We start from the raw sequence: 22,154 nt of genomic DNA on the forward strand, positions 1-22,154 counted from the left end.
ATATATGAATTAATATCTAGAGGGAATGTATCAAAGTATTTGAGTATTACCTATAATTTAATAATATCAGAACCATCTCAGAATTATTTATTTATTTATTTTAATTTATTTAATTTTACAATTTGCTTTATTTTTTTAAATGCTTTGTCTTCTTATTCTCCTTTTATTATTGTTATCATTAATTTTTTCAATTTAATAAACAATTTTATTTCAGGCAATAATAGCAACATATGGGGACTGGAGTTTTTAAGTTTAATAAAGGATGAAAAAATAATAAATTTCTTCAGGGAAGGTGTTGAAAAATAAAATCCAGCATTAGCATCCTTAAATACAGTAATTATCTAGATGATTTAATCTCAGACCCACCCAACAATTATTATTTCATAGTTTTTTTTTCTTTTATTTATTTATTTTTATTATTTGTTATCATATTTAATAACTATAATGAATACTGACTTGAGTTTCAGAAGTTTCAAAACAGATGAAAAAAAAAATATGTCATGATTATTAGTATTATTATTTGATATTATTATTATTATTATTACTATTTTTTTTTATTTTTTTTTTATTTTTTTTTGCAAGGCCTACTTCTTTTGATGTAGGCTATATGTTATTCTCATAAAAACATAAATGATTGTATAATATATGGTACTTTATTTTCCAAAATGCCATTCTATGAAAAAAAAAAAAAACTAAACTAAACAAAAAACTAAATAACAACAACAAAAACAACTATAGAATTTTCTATTATTATTCTATTATTATTATTATTATTATTATTATTATTATTATTATTATTATTATTATTAATTAAGGTTTTTAAATCCTTAAAAAATAATCTTGGATATATACGATGACAAAACAAATGCAAAACAGTGTCTTTTTCCAGTCTACAAAATTCCCAGGTGTGTGAAATGCACAGCTTAAATCTTGGAGTGTGTAATATGAATTCTCAGAAAGCTGTTCTGATGTCATAAGGCCAGTCTCCGCCCACTCCGCTGTCCTTTTCTCCCTCTTTCATTCTCTCTCGCTCTATCTCTGAGTAAGCAGTATCTCCTCTGGGCTTTCGATCCCAGTCAGAAACACTTGTCATCAAACTGCTCCAAAATGTGTGACCCAATCCTAGCCTGAGAACCCATGCCCATGTGACACACGTCAGCCAATCAGGGATGCCCATGGTCCCTTACCTCCTGAAGGGAATGTACATTATGGGTGCATGGCTGTTTCTATTTTTACTTTCTTTGGCAGCAAATGGTGCAGACTTACAACAACAGTTAAAATCACAACATAACAGTGCCACACAATGTGATCCGGGAGACCTAGGTGTTGGCTGCACTGAATCAACGTGAGCGAAGTCCTAGAGATATACTAAAAAACAACACTCTGGTGACACAGATGCTCCAACACATACAAAAGTGGCTCAGCACTTTATAGAGTGCAAACAGACCGAAAGCAAATAAGCAGACTCATACTCATATTTAATATATTACCCATGTTTTTGAGAAGTATTGTGAGCTTTATAACACAAGCAGCCAATGCTACTGAGACTAACTTGATTGTAATGCCAGATGCTCCTTGAGGGACGATTCTGTTCCTTGGTGCTCACTCGATTACCCATAAAACCCTGTGTGGTTGCTACACGACATAGCACTTAGCCCCAGCACCCAAGGGGGAGGGGTGGTCAGCTGTCAATCATCTACAGCTGTCAATCACTCAGACTGCAGGCAACTAGGTGGAAGGATTGCGTGCAACAACCCGATGGGACAGAAACATTTAGGAGTGTTATTCTGCGCAAAATGTCATTAACAGGAAAGTACAGAGAAATGAGAGGAAGCGATTAAACTAATGGGAAATAAAAGGCACGTAAATCTCATAAAGAAGCAAAACAGATGCATGAAAAAGAGAAAAAAAGAATGTTTTTGTAAGGATTCTAGGAATGAAGCTGACAACATACATCAACTGAACCTAAGGGCTCTTCACTTCTGTTCTCACTTCAACACACACACACACACACACACACACACACACTATACAGGGTGACAAAATCAAATGAGAAATAAAAGGTTTTAAGGGCAACATCTGTGCAAAACCATGTAAATAGTCATGTCAACCTCATCAAATTATGCATTAGTGAACCAGCAGACAAAAATATAAGAAAACATCCATTTATGTTTTCAACATTGAGAAATGTTTCTTGAGCATCAAATCAGCATATAAGACTGATTTCTGAAGGATCACGTGACACTGAAGACTGAAGTAATGATGCTGAAAATCCAGAGTTTGCATGCCTTGATGAACATAAGAGACTTCTTTCAAAAACATTAAAAATCCCCAAACTATTGAATGGTATTGTAAGTTTAATCACACCTCTCCTCCAAAAACCACACAATTGAAGGTACAATTGTAACATCGCTGACTCTCACAAAACAAGTGTTAATTGCTTGAAGAGAAACACAGCATGCTGCTGGTCGTGACAGTGGTAATGAACACCATGAGACAAGCGTGGCTCTTACTGCTGCCAACAACAGATACTGTACCTCTGATGCTATAGAGCTACACTCTTCCAGTCAGCAAAGCATGCAGGGATGAAATGCAGGTAGAAAGAGAAGTAGAGAGAGAGTGAGAGGAAGAGACAAAGGGACAGATGTTGGATATCCTTTGACACAAACTTTGTAAGAAATAATAACAAAGAAACAGCTAAAATAGAGTGAAAGTGACACTTTGAATTAAATGTGGAATTTAGAAAGACTGAAATAAGTATAAAAAAAGATTTCAGTAATCTTTGTTTTATTTACAGCTTCAAAAAATCCTCAGTGTAGTTGAAGTTGAGGGTCTGAGGAAACAATCTATACCCAAAACTTATTTGAAAAGTACACACATAAACAATTAAGAATTTATTAACATAAATACAATCTGTTAGTTTCTATAAAAATCACCCCTGAGATGTTTTTCTTTTTTTTTACATTTCTGTGTTCTTCGCTGAACAGTATAGGCTCATGTCATGTAACAATGACAGGAAAGATTGTGAATGCTGATTGGCTGAAATACCCATTATATCTGTTTGACAGGTAAGTGGACACTAGAAGTAGATCTAACCCGGTCCCACAGCGAGCCTGAGGCTTGTCTGACCCTTTCACCGGTCACATCAGAGAAACACATGGACTTTACTACAGCTTCATCATGGGTTTTATGATGACATTTGATCAGATTCATAAAAGCAACCTTATCATGTGAATCTTTGGTCCCTGCTGTAATCGATAATATTTATATAGAATTTATTGCTCAAAGTTTATGGATTATTGAATTTAAGGGGATTAATCATAAAAAGATACATATAAACAGCAATGTGTATATAATATATATATATATATATATATATATATATATATATATATATATAAGAATAAAGTTGCATGGATATAAACATGTCACAGTTACTGATATTAGCATATTATTATTATTATTATTATTATTATTATTATTATTATTAGCAAACACCTGCCAGCAGTTTGTTCATTCTTGCTGTCAGTTAACCGAGTCGCAATTCTCGAACGAATGATTCTTTTTTTCAACCAATTCTTATCGAAGACTCGGTCGAATCGATTCGTAAGGACTGACTTTGAGTAAGCTCACGTGTTAACAAAATCGAGAAACGGACACTAATATATTAATTAATTATCATAATTGTTTGTATTGTTGTAAAAAGAAACACAATATTTTACGATATCTATAGTTTTAATTAGATGCTAATATGTAAATAGCTATAAATAATAGTTAAAAAACCGTCTCACCTGTTCACATTCATCCTCCACTCCTTATTGAAAGAACCTGTAATTCAGTAATTAGTTTTTAATCGATATTCTGGCTAAATTTGAAAGTTTATTTTTGTCTGTTTTCCCTCTTCACCAGAAACAGGGTTGCATCAGTTTGTTGGTGTCTGTGAATGATCACTTGATCTGAAAACCATACGCATATGATTACATGTTTTTTTTTTTTTTTTTTTTTTTAAGTATGATTTAGAATGTAGCCTATGTAAAACTGACATCTTACAAACGTATGTCAGATGTGTGTATGCTTTCCAGGTCAAACTATCTTTAGACATCTTGCAGACGTAGTAGACTGTTAATATTAGCTAATGTTAACATAATGTGAACAGCAACTTTTGTCAACAGCATTTTTTTCTACCAATACTGAAGCGATAAATATAACAAACAAGAACAGTAAAATCCAACATCGGGAACTGAGTGATAGCAAGTAGCTCAAGTGGTCTTAAGAAACTATCCATTTAAACGAACCGATTCCATAAATGATTCGAATCACAGCGCTCCTCATTAAAGTGTGCTCGGTTTGTGCATGCACAGCCAGAGGGGGAGTTCAGCTCATTTCACCGTTCACCGACGCCGCGTGACGCTTAAATACGGGCAGCGCGCGCCGAACGCGAGGAAGCTCTCGCGCTCTCTCACGCGCAAAATAAAGAATGCATACTGATGACTTTGAATTTACCGTGTCAGATCGGACCTGAGCGTTTTAATCGATGTCGGAGTTTTATCTCTGGATATAAACCGAATCACCATCCTCTTCAGCTGAAAGGAAAGACCTCATCAAAGGTACGATAGTCACGCAGCGGCCTGGCGCGTGTCGAGTTAAAACGGATCTTTTGAAATGATGGAGTGCACTTGTTTTGAGTCCGAGTCAGAGCTGGAAAGATGCTGATGATGCTGATGCAGAGGCTTTTGCGCTCGTTTGGGTCCTGTTAGACACTTTGATGTTTCCACTGCTTGTCATAATCAGACGTTTTTTTTAAAGAACTGAACAGTCGGTGACTATAAAGACGCATCACAGCTGTTGCAACTGAGCATCATTGGCATCATCTAAAGAAAGACACGGATTCGGCTGCAGTATACATGCAATATTTCATTCTTGAGCAGAGACGCTACAGTTATTGTCTTAGAGTCACGAGCCTCTGTATCTATACGCATTAAGCATTCATATATGTCATCAAAAATATGCGTTATGGCTCTAAATTCATCATTGCTGTGGGATGTTACAATGACAATATGTGTCATTGTCCTGCAAAATAGTTTAAACGTCAACGTTTAGTATCTATGCAAGCACTATTCGAATGAAATCATTAAGGAGCTATATTTCTTTATCAGTGAGCATCATCCATGACGTTAGAGTGATAAATATATCTAATATAAGAGCCAGTATTTGACAAGGATATAGTGCACTATTATGTCCTATATCATAAGTGTGAAGATAAACATTTATTGTATAGCATATCCAATCACAGCAGAGCATAGGCTTGAATTTGTGACATATTTGGATGACATGTCTTTTCACAATCCGATGGCTGACAAATGCTTGAAGGGAAATGTATACAGGCAATATGACCTTTCCATGCATGTCTTCATTTCCTCTGAAGGGCCTAGTGGTTCAAGGACTCGGATGTATTTGAGTGACATTTGTGGATCCCGTGAGCCCAGATGTGTGCTTTTTGCTAGTATTTCAATACAGAGGGTGTTTTTCTTGCCGTTGTTTGCTGATAATGTCTGTTTTTATGTGGGGATGATGGTATAGTGTGATTCTCTGCCACAATGCATCTGTTTGCAGGCTGGTTTTCATTGGGTCACGCTACACACATTGATTTTTCCACAGGCTGTAACTTTTTTTTTTTTTTGTGGCATTATCCTAATAATAGCAGCATGTTATGCTTTTTCTTTTTGCTGCCCTGGTTTGTTGAGAAATCTTATTTTAAAGTGTTACAAATTAAAGAAAGAGATTAAAGAAAGTGCCTTTAAGTAAAAAATAACGGCTTAAATGTTTGCCTAATGAATGCTTTTTACATTTCCTGGCTTCTCAAAAGCAGAGTCTGTCATTGCTGGGTAAAGCGCTATAGATTATAACCTCTATAAATTGAAACAAATACATTTTTGTGTTCACGTTTGCTCCATCAGCAAAGGAAAATAAAAGCATGCTTTGTGCTTCTATGACTTTCATAAAATGGTAAAAATATATATCAAAAGATTATGTTGGTCAGAAGAGAGAAATGTGTTAAATTTGCCATCACTCCCTTAGAATTTATATAAGAAACACACACACAAAGCAGTGTTAACCACGTAATATAAATTTAAATATAATCATCTTTACAACACTAGAAGGGTCCATCCTCACAAAAAGCTATCATATCTCTTCATAAAAACCTAAATATAGCGCATGAGTCATATAGGCTGCATTTATAGTGTTTTTGACGCGAAAGTAAGTAAATAAAGGCTGAATTTTAATGTTCTTATTAACTATTCCTTTAAATATAGAGGTTGTTTTGGTGCCCACGTCTTTTACATGTTGGATTGCTCACAAACCTTGGTTGAGACACTTGCCTTTTAGACCCAAAGACATACTGTATGCATCTTTTAGTCCTACGCCCACATTGTTGCATAATATAATGTAGCAGGGAAGGAAGTCACTGCACAGCCTCCCACTGTATTCTCTGTGCTTTCTCGTTTTCTCTCTAACTCTCCTCTCTGTCTTTCACAGAGGCAAATTATGCCAGCAGAACCAGAGTCCCTGTCTCTGGTGACGTGCCAGCCTGTTGGTGAGACCCTCCGCTCCAGCGCCCTCTCCCCTGGCAGGCCCATGCTGGTGGATGCCCCGCTCCGGCCCACGCCCGCACCATGAGCGCCAACGGCCCTGCTGCGACTCCTGCCGCACCCCCCGCAGCCTCCGTGCCTGTACCGTCAGTGATACCGGTCGGCTCGCTGGCCCAGAAGAAGCGGCAGCAGTATGCCAAGAGCAAAAAACAGGGCAGTTCGGCCAATACGCGGCCGCAGAGAGCTCTCTTCTGCCTCAACCTCAACAACCCCATCCGCCGGGCCTGTATCAGCCTCGTGGAATGGAAGTATCCTTTACTGTGTGTACAACATTGGGATTGATTAATATCAAGGCCATTGGGCTGTTAAATGTTCTCATATCCAAGTGTTTTTTCCCCCCAAATGACAATTTTGTAACCATTTACTCGCCTTTGTGTCGTTCCAAACCTGTATGACTACTACTTTTACCCCTTTTTTTCACACAGTGGAGGTCAAAGCTGTTTAGACCTTTGGCTTTTAAATCCGAGTTAGTTGTTTGTAAATACAGTTTGGAGTTTCTTCTGGCATTATTTCTCTGGAAAACTAAAATATGGTGTGGTTTTCTCGTGGCCTGTGCTGAAAATAGGTGAAGGCGGGATGAAGTACAGTAATTGAGTGAATCATCAAGAGAACAGGTAAACCAATGAAAGTAGTCCATCTTTGCATCTAGAGCAGACATCCTAGCACGTGATCTCTGGTAGAAGCTTGTCCAGTGGTCTTTCTTAGAGAGAGGCTGTGTACCCTGCAGTGAGAAACACCTTAATCTCAAACGCAAGTCAGCATGTGTAGCTGAGCTTTGAAAAGAACATCTGTTCCCCGGCCCTACAGGAAGATAAAGGAGCTATGGCTTCCAGGCTCTAGATTTCTCTTTGAGAGAGGATGTACTGTATAGCTCAGAATGTCAAATTTTTTTAAAGCTGCATATTGGTGTTATACAATATAATGTACAGTGAAACAAGCATTGTAAGTGTTAACATTTGTGTAGATATGTTAACCTAGCATCACCAGGCTCGTCTTTCCTCAAGGGAATCATGGGAAAGTCAGAGAGAACTTGACCATCCCTGAATGGTGCATGATATAACATTTTAGTGTCCTAGCTCATGGCCTAATAAGAGTATTTAGCAGCGTGAAATTAGAGCATTGCACTGGATAAAAAAAAAAAAAAAAACGCATTAAGTGTAATGTGAGACGCAACCCAGAATGTAGCATAAAATGCATCCTTGTCACACAAAATTAGGCATTTTTGTGAAAGCAGATGATGGATTTATATGAATGACTGTCAAATATTTAATGTAGACTGCAGCATTTTCAGGTCCTCTGACTCACAGCAGTTTTATTTACATTTTGTACGTCTCACTAGCAGGAAAGCAGAGCAGATGAGTCAGTGCTGTTGTGATGGACTTTTTACTGTTAAACCGCATGCAAGTAGCTACTCACTGCTATTTACTTACTTCTGACCCTTTTGAGCAATCACAAGCTGAAATATAGCTCAGTTGAATAATAAAGATTTACAGATCAACAGGGTCGGTGTGACCGTCTTGTTTTCTGTCATATTTTAAATATTATTTGCAAATTAAATATCACCAAGGAAATTTAGATACTTAACTTGTAAGCCAAGGTGAAATTTTGTTGAAATTGCGAGAAATAAAAAACAAATCAGCAGTCTTATGCCATAATTGTAATAATACATAGGGCTTATAAAGAACAGAAATTAGTTTTTCAGACCCTTGGAAATTAAATGAAAATGCTAGCAAATTTAACTTGTAAACCTTCACAAGAATGACTGGATATACATATATAGCCTATGACCCTAGTTATTAATAATGATTAATTTTCTTTCTTACATTGATGCATTTTCATCCAAGGCGACTTACAGCACATACAGGCTATACACTATTTTTTTAACCAATATGGGTGTTCCTTGGGACTTGAACCCACAATCTTTTGCACAGCTAACATAATGCTCTACCACTGAGCCACAGGGACACTGGTTGTTCTACTCCTTAACTCTCATCTCAGGCCATTTGATGTCTTTATATTAATAGCGATTTTCGCCAACTGCATGGCCTTAGCTGTATACATCCCCTTTCCTGAGGATGATTCCAACTCAATCAACCATGACCTGGTGAGTAAATAAATGCAACCTTTTGACCTTTTAGCATGTTCCAGTCTGACCCCTGCGATGACCTAAAACCCCACACTCACATTAACTGTTGTTTCGCATCTGAAGATGGGTATTTCCTTGTTTAATGGAGACTAAGCTCCGCCCATTTACATTTTAATGGTGTCATTTTAGAGAATTTCATATTGAATTCTTGTGGCTTAAAGACCCCCTGTGGTGGAAATCAAGTTTTAAAATGATTTTACATGTTGGTCTGCTGTTTTTATTATTCTTAAAGACAAACCATGTGCAAATTCATCAGTGAACACCATTGCTGAGTATTTTCTCTTTGAATTCCAGTGTAGCAAAGACATGGTTTGAAATCACTCGTTTCTTATGTCACAAACATGTAACCAATCTAGTTAACCTGTAGGACATATGGATGTTGAGTTTTAGAAGGTGGTTCTCTGAGATGTCCAACAGGAACATGGTTTGTGTAACATTTGTAACACAGTATAAGCTGTTTGATAATGCAGTCAAGCCAAAAGCTAATGATATCAATTACCATTACGTGTGTGACGTTGTAGAGAGCTATACATAAAAATATATTGCAGTTCTGATTCATTGACCTGTATATGATCCAGTATAATTCACTATTCCTCTACTTCTGCCCACTGCGCAGGGTGTGTGTTCACAGTGTGTGTGTGTGTGTGTGTGTGTGCACATAGGATGGGATAAGTTCATAGCACTAATTCTGAGTATGGGTCACCATACTTGGCTGAATGCATGTCACTCACTCTGATGTAAACAAGCAGGCATGAGAAGCACATGGGGAACACCTGAGAGACCTGCTGAATGAAAGCACATTCACTCTCTGACAGCAGATGGCGCTAAACTGCAGAAAAAAGCACTTTGGAAACCCCATAAATAAGCAGCTGCAATACTTAATAATAATTTTAAATAGCCATTCAGATTTGTGTATTCACGGGATGTTCATCACAGTATCAAGTACTTCAGTATTAAGACTTAATAGGCTATTTTAATCTGGACTATAACATGCCATAGATATAGTTTGAAAGCGTTTTGATCATTACACTTTACATCAGGGCTTCATTTTTAACATTAGTTAATTCATTGGTTAACAAACTGCCAATGAAAAATTCATCTGAACATTCATTTATCTTAGGTATTCCAATATTTAATAACACATTGTTAAAATGTAAAGTTGCAACCGTATTATTTAATAAGCTAACATGAACTAAGACTTGTATTTTCTTTTTAAACAAAGATTAATAACTTCTGTAGCAAATGTAGCTATTGCTCATTCTGAATGTTAATGGTTAACTAATGAGATTGTAAAGTGATACCTATGGGTCTTTATAGTTCTTTTGCACTTTAATCTGTGCAAAACTTTTAACTTTATATTTTTTCCGTATTACTTTATTTAAAGGTTATTTGTTGTTTAACCTTTTATACTATATTTTTTAAACAAAATTTCAATACCGTGATAATACCTTTTACCGTGATAAAAGCATGAGCAATTAATCGTAACAGGAAAATTTGATACTGGAATATCCCTAGCTGAGATACAACTCTTTGAACATATGGAATCTGAGGGTACAAAAATATCAAAGTACTGAGAAAGTCACCTTTAAAGTTGTCCGAATCAATTCTTAGTAATGCGTAATACAAATATCAAAACTGATTTTTTTTTTTTTTTTTTTTTTATGTACGGTAGGAAATTTACAAAATATGTTCATGGTATATGATATTTATTTAATATCATAACGATTTTTGGCATAAAATAAAAATGTATACTTTCGACCCATGTAATGTTTTTTGGCCATTGCTAAAAATATAACCCAGTGACATAAGACTTGTTTTGTGGTCCAGGGTCACATATATCATTTGAAAGCTTAAAATCTCAAAATTCATCCTTGAAAACCGTTGAAATCGGTCATTGCTTTACCGTAGAAATTGTACTTTATAATCTTAGCAAGCTCCTCCCCCTTTTTTATGATGGATTGATGCATTTTATTGGCTTCAAAATCTCAACCCCCTTTTCACTGCCATTATAAAGCTTGGAAGAGCTATTTTAATATAACTCCAGTTGTATTCATCTGAAGGAAGAAAGTAATTTACACCCAGGATGTCTTGAGGGTGAGTAAATCATGGGGTAATTTTCATTTGTGGGTAAACGATCCCTTTAAGGTATAAAGTGTACATTTAAAGCCATTTTGAGGCATGAAGAAATATTTTTCACTGAGGAAAACACTTTGAATATATAATTTTGATGGGTGTAATATGAGCATTGTGATTATAAGTGTATATCCCTGGAAGGACATAGAAGAAAATCTGTCACATTGTAATCTCGATGATCTTTTCTGAGAACAGATGCACGCTCAGCTCAGACGTTTTCTTTTCAAACTTGCTTGGCTTCCTTTCGACGAACTGCTTTGCTTGTACAGCTCAATTGATCTGATTTTGAACTCTTTAGATAAGTGATTTATATTTAGATAAGCGAAGCATTTGGATCGGGTTCGGAGGGGACGGATGTTCTTCTCTGTGTTTTGGACAGAGAGTGTGATTGTAAGTTGAGATAAGACAGCTGTTCGATCTTGTGGCGGAGTGCGGCTCAGCACGAGGGCTTTGTGATTTGTGAATAGCTCTCATGGCTACTGGCACAGTTGAATTTAATCATTTCAGCATCTCAGACAGGAAAGAGAAACGGGAGGCGGAGATGATGCTTCCTGGGTTTTTTCCCCCCTGAAGCATTTTGGGGCTACATTTGACAAAGTGTTTTGCATTTTTTTTCTGTAAAAGTATTGAAAGTTTCTTTAAATGTTATAGGTTATAGCCTATTTCTGCTGGACTTCGTTTGTAGTCTTATGAATGCGATCTGTTCAGATTACAGTAAACCTCACAAGCAGGGCATTGTTCTTTTAATGCACACGTGCAAAAGCAATACACATCAAACAAACAACCTTGTCGGTTGTTTTCCTCTTGCTTGATTATTTTTTCATGTGCTGGCTGTGCTATCTCATCCATCTGCGCTCCCATGTGTGTGTTAAACAGCAGGAGGTAATCGCACAACAAAATTTCATCAGAATCCCAGCAGGTATGATAACATAGATCCCAGGCTGTCTCACACGGATGAGCAGAGGTCATGCCGGAGACCCTATAGATACATTAGAGGGTCAGAGATGTTCCAGCAGCCATATAAAGGTTCGATGAGGTTTTTATATTTTATATATTTTATTAGATGAATCGTTTGTAATGTTGCTCTGTAAAGAATCACCATTGGTTTTGCTCATTCTGAACAAACCCATTACATTAAGTCATGTAGTTTACAAATTTTGATGATTTTCACCTGGCTGGTGATAAAAATGATTGAAAAATATAAGCTGATAAATGGACTTGAGTCATACAGCATATAGACAAAGACACAGAGGGACAGATTCATGAAAGATTCTACAATTCTTTGGTTTATATCATCTTATCGTTCTTCTCTTTTTCTAGATTTTTCCCCATGGGTAAGATAACTAAGGAATTTATTGGATTGTTTCAAATATGAAGCATTAAAGCATACAGTAACTTTTTTTTTAAGAAAAAAAAAAAACCAACAGTGTCTTTCCGAGTATATTAAAGACTCTGAAAGAAGAATCTTTCAAGAACTACACGTAGGAATGTTCAATCTTTTTGTATTTTGTATTTTTTTTAAGACAGTTTGGTCACATTTTAGTTTGGGGACCAACTCTCTCCATTAACTATTAACTACAAGTTTTGCTTATTAGTAGCTAGTAAGGTAGTTGTTACATTTAGGTATGGGATAGGATTAAGGGATCTAGCAGAAAATAAAATAAACAGCCAATATGCTAGGAATATGCATGCTAATCAGCAAGTAGTTAATAGTGAGAACTGGTCCTTAAAATAAAGTGTTACTTAATTTTTTTGGTGAATCTGGTCCCAGAATGGAGACTTTATTGTGGGTGTTTTTCTTAGGCCAGTATCTCATTTTATAATGTGGTTTTGAAAGCTGTGATTTCTAATAGAAAGCGAGGAATAGAAATAGATTGGTGCAAGCTAGCAGCACATTCCTTCCTCATATAATACTATACTATTGAATACAGAGACTGTCTATCGCTGGTTTTAGCACCACAGAGAACACCTCACACAGGACTGCATGAGGTTGTGCTGCTTTCAGAGCACGGAGAGCTCAGAAATAGCATCTGTGGCACAGATCAAGCATCATTACTGACTAGAAAGCAGGTTGGTAATTCTCCATTTCTTCAGCTGGGCTTCAGTTTTAGTTGTGGTTATAGATGCAGCTCATGGGAGTTTTGTTTAGATCACAGACTCCAATTAGGGGGTCTGGTTCAGGATCAAACATCTCTTAGATCCAAAAAAAATTAGAATTTTTTTCAAAGCAAAACTTTATTACAGAGCGCACACAGACCCCACTCTGCCTCATGTGAACACAATTCCCAGCAGATAATATCCCACTTTTAATGCATTCTGTAATGTATCGTTAGACTATATGCAACACTCTCATTCAAAAGTCGGTCCGTTTTTTCTTAATTAGTACTTTTATTTAACAAGAACTCATCATCATGCTAAAAAGAGATCATAAAGATATTAAGAATGTTTCAAACGTTTTCTGTTTGAAATATTTCCTGTTCTTTTGAGCTTTCTGTTCTTCAAAGAACTTTGGAAAAAAGATGGATCGTGTTTAGCCAAACATATAATCAATTATATTTTTAATAATTTAGCATCATATCATCATATTAGAAAAATTTCCGAAGGACATTTGACACTAAAGACTGGAATAATGATGTTGAAAATTCAGCTTTGCATCACAGGAATAAATGACATTTTACAAATTATAATAATATTTCACAGTATTAATGTTTCCACTAGATTTTGAGCACATAAATGCAGCCTTGGTGAGCGCAAACATTTGAAAATCTTACTAACCACAAATGTTCATAGTGTCATAAAATGACATTGAATACTGCAGCAGTACAGTATGAGAAATAGGACAGTCCTCCAGTGATTTAGTAGTAACCACCTGTTTAACGCCACGCAGTTATGAATAATGCAATGCCTTTTCTGTGTATATTACAGGACCTTTTTATTTGTCATTCTGCCACTACAGAACAACAGTATTATGAGGTAATGTGTTAAGAGGTGTTATTTTGTGCCTCTTATGCGTGAGTTCCTTGTGTATTAGGTGTCCTATTTCTAAGGGTCTTCATTACCCAAAGGTATCAGCTTTCATTTGGCCTTTCTAGGTGATAAAGGGTTGAGTATTGGAGTATTGAAAGTGAAAACTCTCAAAGGAGTGTTCTGGGTTCAAAAGAAGTCAAGCAACGACAGCGTCTGTGATGCACAATGCACAGACAATGACTTTGACCTTCTCTTACTTTACACTAATGTACTTGGAATGAAAGTCAATAGGATACGATATTCAGGAAGGTTAAAAACAGTGATGTGAAGTTCAAATTAATATTAATTTTTTAAAGGTGGATGAACTGCATATTTGAAGTTGACTAAAACTACTGTGTCACAAAAACAGTTTTATTTATTAACAGTTGGAGTTCTGTTATCAGTAGAATACTGCACTTCTCTCTGCAAATCAGATTTCAAGGCTAGAAATAAGTATTATGTGTGTGTGAGTGTTTATGTGTGTGTGTGTGTGTGTGTGTGTGCGCATTTTGTGACATATCAGGACACAACTTTGTATAATGACATGGGTATGACACAGTTATTACAAGGAGAGGGTGACTTATGAGGACATAACCCATGTCCCCATTTTCAAAATGCATAGAAATAATACAGAATAATTATACATAGTATTAATTATACATTAATACAGAGTTGTTGTTTTTTGTCTTTTTGAGAAAGTAAAAATGCACAAAGTTTCCTGTGAGGGTTAGGGTTAGGTGTAGGGTTGGTGTAGGGCCATACAATATACAGTTTGTACAGTATAAAAACCATTACACCTATGGTATGTCCACACTTTTCACAAAAACAAACACGCGTGTGTGTGTGTATACAGTGTATATTTATATATACAGTGGGGCTCGAAAGTTTGGGCACCCCTTGCAGAATCTGTGAAAATATGAGTAATTTTCAAAAAATAAGAGAGATCATACTAAATGCATGTTATATTTTATTTAGTACTGTCCTGAGTAAGATATTGTACATAAAAGATATTAACATTTAGTCCACAAGACAAAAAATTGCTGAAATTATTAAAATAACCCCACTCAAAAGTTTGGGAACCCTTGGTTCTTAATACTGTGTTCTGTTACCTGATGATCCTCGACTGTCTTTCTGTTTTGTGATGGTTGTGCATGAGTCCCTTGTTTGTTCTGAACAGTTAAACTGAGCAGCGTTCTTCAGAAAAATCTTTAAGGTCCTGCAGATTCTTTAGTTTTCCAGCATCTTTGCATATTTGAACCCTTTCCAGCAGTGACTTTATGATTTTGAGATGCATCTTCTCAGACTGAGGACATTTGAGGGACTCAAACACAACTATTAAAAAAGATTCAAACATTCACTGATGCTCCAGAAGGAAACGAGATGCATTAAGAGCTGGGGGGTGAAAACTTTTGAACACAATGAAGATGGCCAAATTTGTCTTATTTTGTTGAAATATAATTTTTTTCTATTTAGTTCTGCCCTTCGTAAGCAACAGAAGATACTTGTATGTTTCCCGGTACACAAATTAAGTACAATTTACCTTGATCTTCAAATTCCAAAAGTTTTCACCCCCCAGCTCTTAATGCATCTCGTTTCCTTCTGGAGCATCAGTGAATGTTTGAATCTTTTTTAATATTTGTGTTTGAGTCCCTCAAATGTCCTCAGTGTTTTATAAATTATTAATTTTATGTTTTAGAACACTGAATAGGGCAAATAGTCGAAATAGTTTTCCGACACTCTGTTCTCTTTTTTCCCCCATAGTTTTTCCAGACATGAAAATTACTTAAGTGTAATTCTTTTTTAACTCTGCGGGAACCGGTGAGCTAAAGGAATTCATGTTGTTTTTCACAATCCTCTAAAATTACTACACTGTAAATAGTGTGCAAAGTAGCTAAATTAGTTTATGAATGAAATAAGCACAAATAAAATAGCAGAGTTGCATTTGCCTTTTTTCATGCATTTCCTGGAAATGACTTAAATCAATTTCCATTTTTCTTAATTGCGTAGGAACCCTTACTGTTTTAATTTAGATATTTAAATATCTATTTATTGGATCATGAAAGGTCCCCAAGCTGGGACTCGAACTCATGTTGCTCGAAGCACAACAGCACTACATCTCGAAGCACTGCCTGTACAAAGAAATCGGCGCCAACTGTTAGAAGATTCATACATTATTATGGATTATGGACTCATATTTTGGCCTGAAGGAACAGTAATGCCTTAATTAGTGATTTGTTTCTTACAAACACGGCTTATCTCTTCACGAGATGTTAATTGATGGGCGGGAGTCATGTGGATTATTGTGATGTTTTTATTATTCTGACGGCACCCATTCACTGAAGAGGATCCAATGGTGATTTCTCCTATTCTGTTCAGATGAACAATATTGGATGGCCTGAGGATGAATAAATTACAGCTACTTTTTATTCTAGGGAAATGTTTAATCCTTTAAATGTAATATATTTAGCAACTCTCAAAAATAAAATGTATTTTTATACTGCATAATTTCACTGACAGCATACCTAACTTATTTAACTTGACGTTTTGAACCCGAAACATTCTTTTAAGACTTTTAGTTTCAGTTATTTAGGAGTTGCTTCAAGAGACTTACGTTTATATATTAAAATGTCATATACTGGAATGCAAGTAGCCTTCATTACTGTATATTAAAACTTATATATCACTAACCATAAGATTTTTGCTTTAAATAGATCATGCGTCAGTTTGCCAAAAAAGGAACATCTTCAGTCGAGTATATGAAAAGCAGTCAACACATGCTAAAGCCCCAAGCTCTTGGTCCACTAATGACGTACCTGACGGAGTCAAACATTCCTTAGTCAAGTATTCTCTACAATACTTGAGGTTAACGGTTACCCTTCTTTATATACAAAATGCTGCTCAGAAATGTGGCTTGCAGCAGGTATCAGTATAAAAACATAATTTGGTACCTTTAAGGTGCACAAGGTGACACACAGACTCTTTAGACACTCACATTTCTTTATCAGACACAAGCACTGACTCAGAGTCTGGTATAAGGTTATTCCTGACTGTTTCTTGCAGTAGATTGAAGGCTCCAGGCAGCTCCTGCTGTGTTCAAGCATGCCCTTTTCATGGCCAATAATATTCACATTCTCCAAGCTTGCCCATACACACACACACACACACATACACACACGTCATGTTGTACATCACAATGGAAACCTTACATTCGTTTCTCTAATTATTATTACTACACCAGCACGTTACCTCTTGCATATTTGGGGAATTACTATGTGTAAAATAACATGGTACAGTGATTGTAATGAATGGGTGACATGACATTTCAAGCGGTGACAGTGTTGTCCTGCAGTTTGACTGTTTTAAAATTGTCACGATCAGTGTTATAGAAAACACGGGAGAGGGAACCAATTGCAGGTAAGTCATTTATTAAGGCATAATCCAAAGGGGTAAACAGTCCAGGCAAGGTCAAAACCAGAGAATCCAAATAAACATGAAAACAAGACACAAAGACAAGGCGAGGCAAGGCAAGGCAAGAATTGAAGGACATGAATAATACTCAGACATTAAACAAGGACTCCGTAACACAGACTAAGACAGACAGGGTATAAATAAACAGAAGGATAATGAGGGAACAGGAGACAGGTGGGGAACAATCAATTACACAACAAGGAGGAAGGTGACCAAATAAGGGAACAGGAAGTGATAAGGTGACAGACACCGTGAGAAAGGAGGACATCTAGTGGAACCCCAGGGAACCAGACACTGTGACAAAAATGCACTTTTCTAATTCGTTCATAACTATGCATGCTGCTTTTTTTTATTTCATATTGACTACATGTAGACAATTATAAATGTGTTTGTCACACCACAGGCTGTTTTAGTGAACTGCAAAAAAGCCAGGTGGGAAAAAAGGGATGTTTGTCTTTTTACAGCACTTAAATTTATACAACTATAAAAACATTGGAACATTTTAACTTAACAATTTCCATTTTCATAATTTATGTAATAATTTAGGTTTATTTCATAATAGTCGTGAAATTAATTTAATTAAATTTTTTATTTTATTTTTTTATTATTATTTTGTTTTTATTTCCACTGAATTTCATGGGAAGTTGCATATTTTATTCATATACCTTTTTTCCCCTAACCATCTAACTTTTTTAACCAACACTCTTTGCGTGCCCCATTTATGTCTAATATTTAAACTCAATTAATTTTAAATAAGTTTTACAACTGAATAAATATAATGAATAAACTGGCTTATAATATAATTTTATTTAATATGTAAGATATTGTTAATATAAAACTGAAAGCAGAAGATTTTTATTTCACACAAGTGTGTGTGTGTTTGTGTGTCTGGCTGTGTCTCCGGACCCCAGCAGTGATGAAGGCTGAAGTGTATGTTTAATCACTTAGCTAACTGCTTATTTTCACCAGATGCGCTGACTTCCCAGTGCTCTTAATCTTAACATATGGGTTTGACGGCTTTGGAAAGCCACTGTCCGTTCATGTGTATATGCATGTGTTATATTGATGGGAATGTTTGATTTTGTGCGCCACACTGTGTATTTCATTATACTTCGTTTTATGTATTTCAATTAGTGTGATTCTGTGTAATGGTGTGTATGAGAGGAGAGAGAGAGAGTCGTGGATTTTGAACAACTTTACATGCTCTCAGTTCATTTACTAACATTTCAAATTGTATCTTTAATACTGTCAGGTATAGTTACAGCAATTCCATTTCTGAAGCCACATTTTCCACATTTACCATTAAGTCATTTTAGATAAAAGCATCAGTTAAATGAATAAATGAAAATGTCATACTCTAATGTAGAGACAGCATGAAATGCCAGTAGCATTCATAATCTTAAACATTTCTGAGCAAGTAATTTTAGTGAGGAAAAACTATTACCTGGGAATTGATGTTATCTACAGTCTACTGTATAGATCCATACCAATATGGTTTTTTGAGTGCTGATACTGATATTAGAGGAGTAAACAAATACAGATACAGATATATCGGCTGATATTCTTCATGTGTAGGCTATATTATAGTACAGAATAGTTAGAATATATTTAGAAAATATTTACATATATTAACATGCATGTATTTATATTTGTTTAATTTATATTATATATAAATATATGTAATATATTTAATACACAAAATATAACATTCTTTAATACATGCATGTGTATGTATTTAAATATACATAATAAATATACACAACACACACATATATTATGTAAACAAAAACTTTTATGTTGGATGCGATTTATTGCAATTAATCATTTGATTATGTAGATACATTAGATTTGTGTTTTCAGAAATGATAATCAGTGGTTTACCAAATGATGGAATAAAACATTAACATTTTAATTAAGCTTTTAAAATGCAATCAAATTACAATTTGACAATATTCTTGTATTATTATTTTTAGCAATTGCTGCACAACAGATTTACTATTAAAATTAAAAAATTCCTGGTTTTTCCACTTTTCATTGTATAGAAAAGAGCTGCTTAGTTATCTTCAAAGAATGACAGTTACAGTATATGGATTTGACCTGAGGATGTTTAAATAATGACAAATTTTTTTTTCTTCGGCTGAGCCATCCCTTTAACGCTCTATTTTAAATGTTTCTGCTTTTGATAGTCCCCTCTGTTCAATCAGATGCCAATTTTTTACGAGAAATTTTTTGCTCCATAGGTCATTGTGAGATAGATGAATATCTGAATTGAATCCGAGATGGAGTGTTGAATTGCAGTATGAGACAGATTAAGTTTTTAGGGAGATCTTTGGTGCAGGAGATTTATCTTCTTGTTAGTATTCAGTCATTTTTTGCATGTGCCTGCTCTTCGCTGCCGCCCCCTCACACTGCCCCTTAGTGGTTAGGGGTGGAACAGCACTCCAAAGACCGCCAGATTCTGAGCGTCGCTGCATCATGTGAAAGGATGCGGTTTGTTGCTGGGTAACTGAGCATGGCTGAGAGAGAGAGAAAGAGGAGGTAAAATAGATGCTGCATTCAGCTGCCTGTCTTCATGCATTCAGAGTTTATCACTGCAAGGTCATTGGAAATACTGTCATATTTCTATAGCGTGTTTTGTGATCAGGATCTTTTCTCTTTGTGTTCCTTTCTTTCTGGAGAAAAGTACTTCCTGTGCTGGTATGCGGTTGTTTGTCACTCTTGTTCAAAAAGCCCACACACACAAACACACCGTAGGAGGTAGAGGGGCAACTCTATGAAGTGGTCTCCACTCCCTCCAGCTTTCCTGGTGTGTACTGAACGGTATATACAGACAAGAGAGCAATAAAGATAGAAGTAGAGGAGGTAGAGAGATGCATTTTTCCGGTCTCTCAGAAAGTTTCAGCTGTCACAACACTTCTACTGCTTTGAAACCTTAACATCCCTAGTCAAATGACATCAAGACCTTGTATGTAAATGTATGTATTAAAACTAGGCACTCTCGGTGCTCTTAACACTTTAACTTTATTTAGAGTGATTCATTCTATTTATTATAATAAATAAATTATTGAATAATAGATGGTATATTTATATAATATCTTTTTTTTCAGTTGCACACGCAATAATGGTGGCCAAAAGTGCAAAATATTTTGTTCAGTTTGTTTAATTTGACATTCATATCATGAAAAACGTGTTATATTTGGGGGGGGGGGGGGTGCTTTTTAACTGCTTAAATAACTGCAAAAAAAAAAAAAAGCAATATACAGCTTATGGTGGAATATTGGATTTATTTCAAATTCAATAAAAAATGCATAGAAAAACAAAAAGCTCACAGGAAAATGTATACCTTGACTAAAATACTAGCAGTTATTAATATTTAATTGGTCCCCCCTTGTATTTGATAAGCTGTCATTCTCATGCACATTCCTTAATACAAATGTATCTGCTTCAAACTAAATTTATAAAATGTATTGCTGTGGACTGTAAGTCATTGATAAGCTTCTGTTCAGTGGAATCAATAAGCAATCAATATATTGACTTCAAAAAAAAAAAAAAAAAAAAAAATATATATATATATATATATATATATATATATATATATATATATATATATTCATTAGCAAATATTGTCTTTGATTTTTCTTTATTTGGAGACCTCTATCTAAAGTTGTTATAGGGGTGAGTGATATAACCAAAATCTTATATGACCTTATGAGTCGTTTTATTTCATGGTAACATTATATCACAATATAGTTATTTTTGCTTTAAATAATGTCTTTATGATATATATTTTTTGATACCATAGAAATTCTTGTCAATTACCTTTTACCAATATCACAAAAAACTAATACTAGCCAAAAAAAAAAAAACTCAAGCTCAGTGTAGACAAGAAAACAACTTATACAGTAGAACACTAGAACAAATAAAATAAGAAATTTTACAAGTAATGGAATGAATAAAAACACTGCATATTCTTCACTGTGTAAATTAGATATATATTTCCTCTTATTAAAGTTACAAATATGATGTAGTCAAGATCAAATAAAGATTTTCTCTCTTTTGTTGGTTGATTAACAATAATGACAGACAGCAGGAATATTAGACTGCTGTCACTTTAAGAGCTGCCTGGATCCAACATACTGTTGCACATCTGTTTTTTTTCCACAGCTGTTTGCTTTCACTTGCAAAGATGGCCCTTTTGACACATAAAAACTGAGTTCTTTTTCACTGCTGATTGTGTTTCAACAGCTTAAAATAACTTGTTTTTAAACTGCAATGCTAATAATAATGTAATATCATGAGAGCGTGTAACCACAATGACAAATTTCTACCAGTTAATCATGTCTACCAGTATATTGCCCACCCCGATATTGTTATATGCAATTATTCTGAATAATTAATTAAAGACATAACAGGTAGTTAGTATGAAATATTAAAATGTCTAATCCATTCAAAGCCCTAATTTAAACTAAATTTGGTATACTTGGTTTGCTCATAATTTGTGCTAAGGTTGATTTCTCAAAACATCTTATTTTGTGTTTCATGGAAGGAACAAATTCATGTTTGTAAGGAGGTTAAGTTTATTTTTGTGTTAAAGGACTAGTTTATCTATAAAATTAACGGTAACACTTTAGAATAAGGTTCCATTAGTTAATATTAGTTAAACTACTTTCGTTAACATGAACTAAGCAAGAACAATCCTTCTTCAGCATTTATAAGTCTTAGTTCATGTTAATTTCAACATTTACTAATGC

At 35.1% G+C, this 22,154-nt stretch overlaps 1 protein-coding gene across 11 annotated transcripts in view; it reads left to right on the forward strand.

The window, feature by feature from the left end:
- The first annotated feature begins 4,351 nt into the window (after positions 1–4,351).
- The window catches only part of cacna1da (calcium channel, voltage-dependent, L type, alpha 1D subunit, a), a 92,183-nt gene continuing 74,380 nt past the window's right edge, over positions 4,352–22,154 (forward strand). For 8 of the 11 annotated variants that reach the window (XM_026275002.1, XM_026275003.1, XM_026275004.1 and 5 more), the window contains exons 1-3: positions 4,352–4,607; positions 6,538–6,898; positions 8,649–8,754. In XM_026275002.1, coding sequence (XP_026130787.1) covers positions 6,675–6,898; positions 8,649–8,754 — 330 coding nt within the window. In that variant the 5' untranslated portion in view covers positions 4,352–4,607; positions 6,538–6,674. Of the gene's footprint in view, positions 4,608–6,537; positions 6,899–8,648; positions 8,755–22,154 lie in introns of those variants that run through there. The other 3 variants (XM_026275005.1, XM_026275008.1, XM_026275010.1) reach the window with 1 other exon arrangement.

This window comes from Carassius auratus, chromosome 11 (assembly GCF_003368295.1).
Source record: "Carassius auratus strain Wakin chromosome 11, ASM336829v1, whole genome shotgun sequence".
NCBI lineage: Eukaryota > Metazoa > Chordata > Actinopteri > Cypriniformes > Cyprinidae > Carassius > Carassius auratus.